This window comes from Haliaeetus leucocephalus, unplaced genomic scaffold, assembly GCF_000737465.1.
Source record: "Haliaeetus leucocephalus isolate CR32 unplaced genomic scaffold, Haliaeetus_leucocephalus-4.0 Scaffold395, whole genome shotgun sequence".
NCBI lineage: Eukaryota > Metazoa > Chordata > Aves > Accipitriformes > Accipitridae > Haliaeetus > Haliaeetus leucocephalus.
In genome coordinates this window covers 6,500,351-6,510,257 of record NW_010972831.1, presented here as the reverse complement: position 1 = coordinate 6,510,257, position 9,907 = coordinate 6,500,351, and the positions used below count along the sequence as shown (strand labels likewise).

General features: G+C 59.6%; 1 protein-coding gene across 1 annotated transcript in view; it reads left to right on the top strand.

Moving 5' to 3' along the window:
* The window catches only part of TBX2 (T-box 2), an 8,855-nt gene extending 579 nt beyond the window's left edge, over positions 1-8,276 (top strand). The window contains exons 2-7 of the mRNA XM_010573783.1: positions 571-838; positions 3,331-3,477; positions 4,708-4,784; positions 4,883-5,052; positions 6,296-6,909; positions 7,830-8,276. Coding sequence (XP_010572085.1) covers positions 571-838; positions 3,331-3,477; positions 4,708-4,784; positions 4,883-5,052; positions 6,296-6,909; positions 7,830-8,276 — 1,723 coding nt within the window. The remainder of the gene's footprint in view (positions 1-570; positions 839-3,330; positions 3,478-4,707; positions 4,785-4,882; positions 5,053-6,295; positions 6,910-7,829) is intronic.
* The last annotated feature ends 1,631 nt before the right edge of the window (positions 8,277-9,907 follow it).

The window sequence follows — 9,907 nt, the reverse complement described above, 5'->3', positions numbered from 1 at the left end:
GCCCCTCTGAGCTGCCCCCCCCCCCCCATTATTACTTTTTTTCCGAGCCCGCTCCCAAATGAAATTTGGGCGCGCTAATTGAGCGCCCGTAACCCCTCGCTGCATTTTGTTTACGCCGCTTCTCGCCCTTTCCCTTCCCTCCTGCCAAACTTGCCCCGCGGCCGGGGGTCGTCCCCGGTCCTCCCCGTGTCCCCCGGTCCCGGGGGAGGGCAGCGGCGGGGGCTGCCCGGGTGCTGGGCGAGCGGAGCGGCTGGTCGGAGGGCAGGGAAAACGGGGTGAAAGCCGGGATGCTTTTTCACCCCTTATTTATTTCCCGGCATGGGATTTTGGAGCTTGCCCCCTCCCCACACCCCCCCCGGCCGGCTTTCTGCCCCCGGCGGGTGCAGCGGAGCAGCGGGACGGGAGAAAGGCTGGAAATCCTCGGTGAAGCTGAACTAAAAGATGGTGGTTTCGGAGCGGCAGCCCCCGGAGCGGGGCGGTGCGGAGCGGCTCGGCGGGGCCGCGGCCGTCGGGGGGTTCGGCGACGGGGCGGGCGGGCGCAGCCCTGTAGCGCTCTGGGTCTCTCCGCAGGAGGATGTTCCCCCCGTTCAAGGTGCGGGTGAGCGGCCTGGACAAGAAGGCCAAATATATTTTGCTGATGGATATAGTGGCGGCCGACGATTGCCGGTACAAGTTCCACAACTCCCGCTGGATGGTCGCCGGCAAGGCCGACCCGGAGATGCCCAAGCGCATGTACATCCACCCCGACAGCCCGGCCACGGGGGAGCAGTGGATGGCCAAACCTGTTGCCTTTCACAAGCTCAAGCTCACCAACAACATCTCGGACAAGCACGGCTTTGTAAGTGAGGCTGCGGGGCAGAGCGGAGCCCCCCGAGCAGGGACATCCACCACCCCGAGCGGGGACCCCGGGGGCAGGCGTGGGGTTTGCCCGGTGCCGGGGCTACCCGGCTCTGCTCTACCGGGGGGGGGTGAGCCGCTGGGTTTTACCGGCTTCTCCCCCCCCGGGGCCAGGCTGGCCGGCGGGGCCTTGCCGGGCCCTGCGGTGGCCTGGCTGATCCCGCAGCCCCCCGGCCCCTGCTCCTGCCCGGCCCCGAGGGGCAGCTCCCCGCTCTCGGGGGGGGGGAAAGGGAGATTTGGGCTGCGGGCAGCCTCAGGCTCCCCTTGGCTCCCGTATCCCCGACCCTCCCGGCCTCCTCGGCCTGTCCTGTCGCCTTTCCCCGGCCCTCGGAGCTCTGCGGGGAGCGGGATTCGGCGGGGGGAGTGGATGTGCGGGGCCGAGGCCGGGGGATGCGGCGAGGGGCAGCCCCGACGGGGCGGACCGGGCCGGACCGGGGGGGAGCGGAGCTGGAGGTATCGGCACCTGCGCTGGGTTTCCGTGGCCGGGAGCAGGGAGCGGAGCTGTTGGGAGGCACGGCTCCGCACCGGCTGCTTCTGAAAGGCCGTATTTCTTTCCCTAATGATCATATCTGCATCAGCTAAAGGAGGTAAAACAAAACAAAAAAAATAAAGCCAAAACCGCCTAAGAACCCAAACAAAGGAGGGGGAGAGAGAGAGAGAAAGAAAGACAGAAAAAGAAAGAAAGAAAGAAACCCAAGCGTGTTGGCAGTTTGCAGAGATCCGCAGAAAGCACGGTCCAAACGCGAGGGGAGCGTGATCCTGCGTGGATGCACGGAGGGGGGCGGGGGGGGAGAGAGAGAAAAAAATCACAGCGCCCAAGCCAGCTATCTCTAGCCTCTGGACAAGCATTTAGGGCGATAAAGGGAAAGTTCATCGTCCAGCGTTGGTGATACGGTAATTAGCGGGGAGCCGAGGCGGGCGGAGCGGCGGCAGAGCCGTGGGGCAGCCGCGGGACACGGCGCTCAGGTGGGGAGAGCAGCTCAGCAGCTCCCCGGGTAACTTTTCTCTTTCTTTTTCTTTTTTTTCCTTTTTTTTTTTTTTTCTCTTAAGGCAGGAAACAGCGTCTTTGTTAAATAATACATTGCACGGTTATTTATAGACAGCAAGGTAAATCGATAGAGAGGGAGTCTAAAAAATAGCCTTTTTTTTTTTTTTTTATACTGGGGGAAAAACTAGTTTGATTCAGCGTTTTTAACGGTTTGCCTCCTTCAATTAAAGATTTCTGGTATCTGTCGTTGTCCAAAATCCGGACTGTGTTAAATCTGGGAGATGAGGGTTTAGCCAGTGCCCATCTGGTCAGAGAGGGATGATTATTTTTTTTTTTAAAGGAATGCAGATTTGCACGCCCGAATGAGACTTTTTGCACCATTTTCATAATAAATCCCGTCTAGATGATATCAATATAATAGCGATCCGACAGTTCGTCAGCAGGTGATTATTGCTGGGGTTAAAAAAAGGGGGATTTTTTTTTATTGCCTTCTAAAACGAAATGAAGTGATAATTATTTAGCCATTTGGCCGACGTTATTTGACTATAATTACTCAATCTTTCGCCGTTCCCCTACCAATTCCGGGCGGTGAATACTGCATTTCAGCCCGACCACAGCAGGTTGGGGAATTATTTAATCGCTATCGGGCAGGGAAGCCGTGCGGGTGCGGGCAGGGGGTCGGAGCGGCCCCCGGGGCGCGGCTCGGGGGGTTCAGCCGCTTCCGAAAATCCTCGGTCAAATCGCGGTGAATTTGGGTTTTTTCTTGGGAAAAAAAAAAAAAAAACAAACAACACGGGAAAAAAAAGCCGAGAGGGTAGGTAGAGAATGGCTTTGAGTGTTGGCGAGGCTTTCAGACACCTGGTTGGAAAAAAAAAAAAGTCTGTTCCTTCTGCAGCGTTGCTCCGAGACATAAATTTAACATGGCTCATGGTGAAACGCTCCTTTCACGTCGCAGGAGCTGGCTGGGGCTGGCACGGGTTTCTGCCGCCACCGACACAAATCGAGAGGCTTTTTAACATTATTTTTTTGTGGTGGTGAGGTAGTGTATTTCTGATTTTTTTTTAAAGGACGGAAATAGGAAAAGCGGTGAGAAACGTGTCGAAAACTCGCCTCGCGTTTGCAGGGTTGTAATAAAACGGGGAGATCCCTCTTGCTGCTTTATTGCCGTGCTTAACACCCGCAAAGATGCTGCTGTGCCTGCCTTCCCCTGACCTCCTTATGCGGGGGCAGATCGTGCAATGGCATAAACAACAACAAAAAAGAAATCTCCCTCTTTGCCATCCGCCGGCATTCCTTCCTCACGGTGAATTTGTGTATCTTTTTTTTTGGGGGGGTTGTTTTCGGGAGAAAAGGGATTTTTTTTTTTAGGGAGATAGCTAGATGCGTGCGTAACGTGGACCGTGAGGCTGACGGCAGCCGCGGGCTGTGCTCTCTCGCCCACCCAGACCATCCTGAACTCCATGCACAAGTACCAACCCAGGTTCCACATAGTCCGGGCCAACGACATCCTCAAGCTGCCCTACAGCACCTTCCGCACCTACGTGTTCCCCGAGACCGACTTCATCGCCGTCACTGCCTACCAGAACGACAAGGTACGGCCGGGCAGCCCCTGCCCTCTCCCTGCCCTCCCCTCCTGCCCTGTCCCTGCCCCTGCCCGTTCCCTACCCCTTGTCCCTGCACCTACCCCTGCTCTCACCCCTCTCCCATCCCTTACCCCTTAGTAGGGTGGATTTGCGTATGCGTGCGCGCCCGAGGATGTTTTTGGGGAGAGTGACCAAAAAGGCGGCACCAGGAGGAAGGTTAAGCCCCAAGCCCTCAGAGCAGGAGGCACCCTTCGTACTGCTGCTATTATTGCTGTTGCTCTTGGTATTGCTGTTGGTATTCCTAATACTAATGCTATTATTAGCATTTCTATTATTACTATTAATAATTTCCTCTTGGACTTCATTGCACCTTTCCCGGGCTGTGGGAGCCTCTGCTGCGGGCCCAGGCTGCAGAGAGCAGCGCAGCGGCCGGGGCAGCCTCACGCAGAAGGTGCCCTGGGCTCGGGAAGCGCCGAAAAAATAGACCCAGAGAAGCTAATTTTAGTTGCTTTCGTGATTTAGCGAGTGTTGCCCTGCGAGCGGCAGAGCCGGGGGAGCTCGGTGGGGAGCGGAGAGCATCCGCCGGCCCCCTCCAAGGGTTATGTGTGGATGCGTGTGTGTTTTAACCCAAAAGCTGACCCCCACCTCCACCCCTGGCTGCTGATGCTAATTGACAGCTCCGTCTGAGGGTCCTGGTGGGCTTGTTTCCCTCGTAAAGTTTATGGCGAAGAGTCACAATCGATTAAAGAGCACTTTGTCTGCTCGCCCGCCGCAAGCTGAGCGGGGCAGCCGCCGGCCGGTGGGCCCCGTCGGGCGGCAGCGGGAGGGGGCTGCCGTGGCCCGGGGCGGCCGGGCGAGGGGTCGGAGCGGTGCCTTTTTCCCGAGCCCCCTCTCTCGGGGCCGTATTGCAGAGCCATGCATTATTGAGCGCCCTAATGTCGCCGGCCCCAGAAGCCGGTGGCGGGGAGGGATAAGAATAGCTTTTAACCAGCGCCGCGCGGCTCAGTCGCCATCTTCCCTCCGGGGGGCCGTGAAAAATAACTTCCTATCATTAAGACCCTATTAATAATTCAAGCCCAAACCTCAGCATCATTTTTAATAAAGCATGCGGTGTGTTAAAGCGGGGCCGCGGCGCGTTTCGCAGCCTGCGCAGCGCACCCCGGGCTCCCCGACGGCGGCCTTGGGGGGGGGGGTCGGGCAAGGCTTCACGCCTCCTCCTTTCTCCCTCTTTCCCCGCAGATCACCCAGCTGAAAATCGATAACAACCCCTTTGCCAAGGGCTTTCGGGACACGGGCAATGGCCGGCGGGAGAAGAGGTAAGGGCTGTTTCCCCCCCTACCCCTTTCTCCGTGTCGGCCCCCTCCGCAGCCGCGGAAGGCCGGCTGCTGCCCGACGTCACCTCTCGCCCCGTTAGGAAGCAGCTCTCGCTGCCGTCCCTGCGGATGTACGAGGAGCCCTGCAAGCCCGACCGCGACGGCGGCGAGTCGGACGCCTCGTCCTGCGAGCCCTCGGCCGTGCGCGACGCCCTCCACTCGCCCGTGGGCGCCCTCCCCAGCCCCCTGCGCCTCAAGGGCAGCGGCAGAGGTAAAGGAAGAGGCCCGGTTCCCAAATTTCTCCAAACGTCGGGGTTTCTGCTCCCTCGGGGCCGGTGGGTGCCGGTTTCTTTGGGGGGTCAGAGAGGCAAACCACCGGGTTTTTTTTTTTTTTCCCCTGGGGATTGGCACGAAGGAGCCCGAGGGTTGAAAGGGCAAGAACAGAGCAAATGCGAATGGCATTCATGGGTTGCGACGTTTTCCTGTTTATACGTTAAGCGTAAACAAGAAGAAATGGCGAGGCAGCCCGTGTGCTAGGCACGTTTGCCCGGCTCCTCGGTGGTGCGTGCCCTGCCTTTCATGGCTAGCTTGCACTCCCCTGGGGGAAAAAAAAAAAAAGAATTAATACACTGGAAAGGGGGAAAAAATGTTGTAACTCCAGGGCTTCAAGCTAGTAAATGAAAATAAACTAGCAGTTCCCACATTGCAGTTTTTAGATGCTGGGTTTTGTCTTGCCGCACTACCAATCTGCTCTTTAAACTTTCCACCAGCCCGATTCCCTGCAAACCTTCATCAAAACTGCAACCCCCCCGCCCCGAGCTGGTGGGAGGGTTTATTACACCCCTCTCCTCTTTCAAAGGCTTCCCCGAATATTTGCCCCAGCCTGCAGAGCTTCACCTAACCCGCACCAAAATGTTTTTTTCGTTTAGCGGGAGCCGGGCGGGCAGGGCTTCTGCTCCCCTCGCCCTCGCCATCCCCTCGCCTCTCATCCCCCTTCCTCCTCTGAGCGCTCGATGGGTTTTTTAAATTAAAGCCCCTTTTAGGAAAGACGGTACCACACTTCTTGCCTTCAAACTGCCTCTTTAACCTGCCTCAACCTGCACATTTGGAATAAATCCACGGCGCGCTGTCGATCAGCTCCATGTAATTAAATATATACAGGACCATTTCCTCCAGCGCTGTCCACCCGCCCGCGCCCTCTTCATCCCCCACTCCGCGGCCCGCTTTGAGTTTGCAGCTAACGAGAGCGATGCCGTAATAGATTTTGGTCCTCCATCAAACATGTTTTTCCTGTTTGGCAGAGCAACAGGGCTGCTGTCGTTAATCCCCTTTCCCCAGAGCGACCGCGGCACGAGGGCCCATTCCTGCCCCCCGACAGGAGTTTCTCCCATTAATAACGATCGGGGCTTTGCCACCGCAACCTCTCCCCGACGCCGGGGCTCTCGCGAGCGACCCGCTCCTCGCCTCCCCTGGGGGCTTCTGCTCTGACCCTCTGCCCCTCCGTCCCCTTGCAGAGGAGAAGCCGGGGGCCGACAGCGATGCGGAGGTGGAGAAGGCGCCCGAGGAACGGCCGGCGGCGGCGGCCAGTCCCGGCGGGGAGGACGCGACGCCCCGCAGCAGCCCCCGGTGCCCGGAGGAGCGGAGCAAGGAAAGGCGCAGCCCGGAGAAGGCCAAGGATGGCGCGTCCCCCCGGGAGGGTCCCGGCGAGGGTCTGTTCGGCACACGGGGCCTGGAGAAGGACAAGGTGGAAGGACGGAGGAAAGAGCCGGACCCGGGCAAGAAGGACGCGGAGGGCGGCGGGCTGGGCAAGGAGGCCTTCGCCCCGCTGATGGTGCATACGGACAGCCCCCCACACCTGAGCGCCGGGCACCTGCAGAGCCTGGCACTCTCCGGCCTCCACGGGCAGCAGTTCTTCAGCCCCCTGGGCGCCGGGCAGCCCCTCTTCATCCACCCGGGACAGTTCGCCATGGCCCCCGGCGCCTTCTCCGCCATGGGCATGGGACACTTGCTGGCCTCGGTGACTGGCGGGGGAAGCTTGGAGAATGGAGCCCTCTCGTCCGCCCCGGGCACGGCGGGGACGGCCACCCCCTTCCCGTTCCACCTCTCCCAGCACATGCTGGCCTCTCAGGTAAGCCCCCGTGCCCACCCCGTGTCCCCGTCCCCATCCCTGCTGCGCAGCCGGGCGCTGGGCTCTCCTCTCCCTGACCGAACGGAGTGCTTTGGGGGCACGGGGCAGGTCCTGGCTGGCATCATCCCCCCAGAGTTGGGACGGCGCAGCTCTCACAGGGTCAGGAGCTGCTGGTGCCCCCCAGCCTCCCTCGTGCCCCCGGCAGCCTGTGGGGACGAGGGGGTGACGCTCCCCTCGGCCCCTTGACGAGCCGCCTGGTGAGGCACAGGCAGGACGTGGGGGACGTGTCGAAGGTTGGCCTCAGGGCTGGTTTGAGGAGGAATCTTGATTTTTTAATTTTTTTTTTGCAGCTGATACGGCTCCCCCATAGGCAGGGGCAGAGTGAGGAGCCGTGGTCCTGCCTGACCTGGCCGTCCCCAACTAGGAGCCCCCCCCATCTCCCTGCCAGCCCCCAAATGGCTCCCGCAACGCTTGCGCTTGTGTTGCCTTGCCCAGCCCCTATCGTGAAATGCGTAAAGATGTCTTCAAACTCCCCTAATTTATCGATCCTTCTTAACAACGTGTTTCAACGTGGGTCAAGTTCCGCGATGCTGCGCAGACGGGGACACCCAGCGCAGGCACGGGGGCAGAGACGGGGCACGACCCCGCAGTGCCGTACCCCCGGGCAGGTGCCGGTTTGGGGTTTGTGCCCAGCAGCACCAGCCCAGGTCGGTGCGGGGCAGATGGGGCTCCCCAGCTGTACCCCCTCCCTCAGCCCATCCCACAGGGATATCCCCACGCTGGATTTTTTAGGACAACACCGGGGTGTCCCAGCTTTGCCTCGGCGTTCTCGGGGGGACGCAACTCGAGGGGCAAAGCAGGAGGGGGGGACGCAGCAGAGCATCGTCGCGGCTCTCACCCCTCTCTCTCTCTCTCTGCAGGGAATCCCGATGCCCACCTTCGGCGGACTCTTCCCCTACCCTTACACCTACATGGCGGCGGCCGCGGCGGCCGCTTCGGCCATGCCGGCCACCAGCGCGGCGGCTGCTGGGCCGCTTTCCCGCAATCCCTTCCTGGGCAGCAGCCGTCCCCGCCTGCGCTTCAGCCCCTACCAGCTCCCGGTCACCATCCCACCCAGCACCAACCTGCTGACCACCGGCCTGCCCGCCAGCCTCAACCCCGGCTCCGAAGGCTCCAAGGCCGGCAGCAGCCGGGAATCCAGCCCCCTTCCCGAGGTTCCCCTGCACAAGGGGGGCAGCCAGCGCCCCGCCGCCTCCCCCAAGGGCTCCCTGAAGGAGTCCCTCAACGAACTGCAAAACATCCAGAGACTGGTGAGCGGGCTGGAGAGCCAGCGGGAATTGTCACCCGGCAGGGAGTCCCCCAAGTGACCGACGGGGCGGGCAGCGAGCCCTCCCGGCGGGGCGGAGAAGCACTGGTATTTTGTACAGCACAGTATAAATATTTATTGCGGAGCCAGGGGTGGGGGCAGACGGGGAGCGGGGGTGCGGGAGCAGAGGGATGGAGCCCCGCCAGCCAAGCGGACCCATCGCCCCAGAGTCAGGAGCAAGAGGTGGGAGCGCAGGGCTTGCCCGTGTCCCCCCCCTTCCCCGAGCTGTGGAGCTGGGAGCGGCTCCCCCCGCTCCGGTGAGGCCACGGAACCCCCCCGGCCCCTCCGCTCCCCCACTCCGGGCACTGGGCAGCTCTGGGAAGGGGGGTGGGCAACGAGCCTGCTCAGAGGCACCCGATGGACAGGGCGGCCCCCACCTCGGCCCCAGCCCCAGCTCCGGGAAGGTGAGCGGGGCCAAAACCTCATCTGTGCAAGGGGAAGGGGGGGGAGGAAAAAATAATTAAGGAAAAAAAAAAAAGAAACGAAACATGGGAAACGAACCGCCTTGGCAGCCGCCGCTGCCACGCAGAGCTGGTACGGCGGGGGGGAGCCCCGTGGGTACCCGGGCAGATATTTATGAAATAAATGGTAATTTGTGTAAATAAGCTATAAGGATCCCAGAATATGCAAATTGGTATTAATTTATTCAGAGTTGTACATTGGTGTGTACATAATATCTAGAGTTTAACTCATCGCATTTAAGTTTTTTTTGTTTTTTTGGTTTTTTTTTCATTTTACATGAACATATATATTGTAAATGAAAACTATTTAGCTCTTTGTGATTGAAGGAGATATCGGTTTCTTTAACTGTGTTTTAAAATATTGTTTATCCCGCCTGTTCTCTAGGACAATCATGTGCCACCGGTAAAACAATTCTTGGAGTCATTGAAACTTAAGAGTTCAATTCTTTAACGGACTTTTGCAAGGAAAAAAAAAAAATGAATCCAAAACGTAACTAAAATATCGCTACAGTGCGGGGTATAGAGAATGCAGGAATAAACCTCAGGTTTTTATTTTTCACTCCAGAACAAAAAAAAAAGTATAATAAATTTAAATATCACAGGACTGTGCTCTATATTTGTTTTAAAATAAAAAAGATACATGATTTGCAACGTGCTGGTTACTCGGGTATCTGTCTGTTTCAGTTTTGATGAATTCTCACATCTTTCAATAAAAAAAAACCAACAAAAACCTACTCGGAGAAGTCCTGCCGGCTCCCGCCTCTTTCATTCCCGCGGCCGCACCGCCCCGTCGGGGCCGCCGCTCCTCCGCAGGTGCTCAGCGCTGGGCTGGCCGCGGATCCCCGGCGGCTCCGGGGTCGCGGATCCCCGACGGCTCCGGGGTGCTCGCTCCGTCCGCTGCCGGGCCCCGGCTTCGACGGGGAAAGAGGGAAAAAACGTTCCCCCCCGACGTGAACCCCCACCGGACCCGTCGGAGCGCACCGCGGGGGGGACTCCCGGGGAGGAGGAGCCGCCGCCGGCCCTGCCCGTCGGGGTTTTTCTGCCTTCAGGGCCTTCGCCCGCCCCACAGGCTCTCCCCCTGCCCTTCCTCCTCCTCCTCCTCCTCCTCCGCCCCGGGGGGGCACACGGACACCCCGGCAGGTGCGCAGGCGTCCGCGGGGGCGCTCACCGG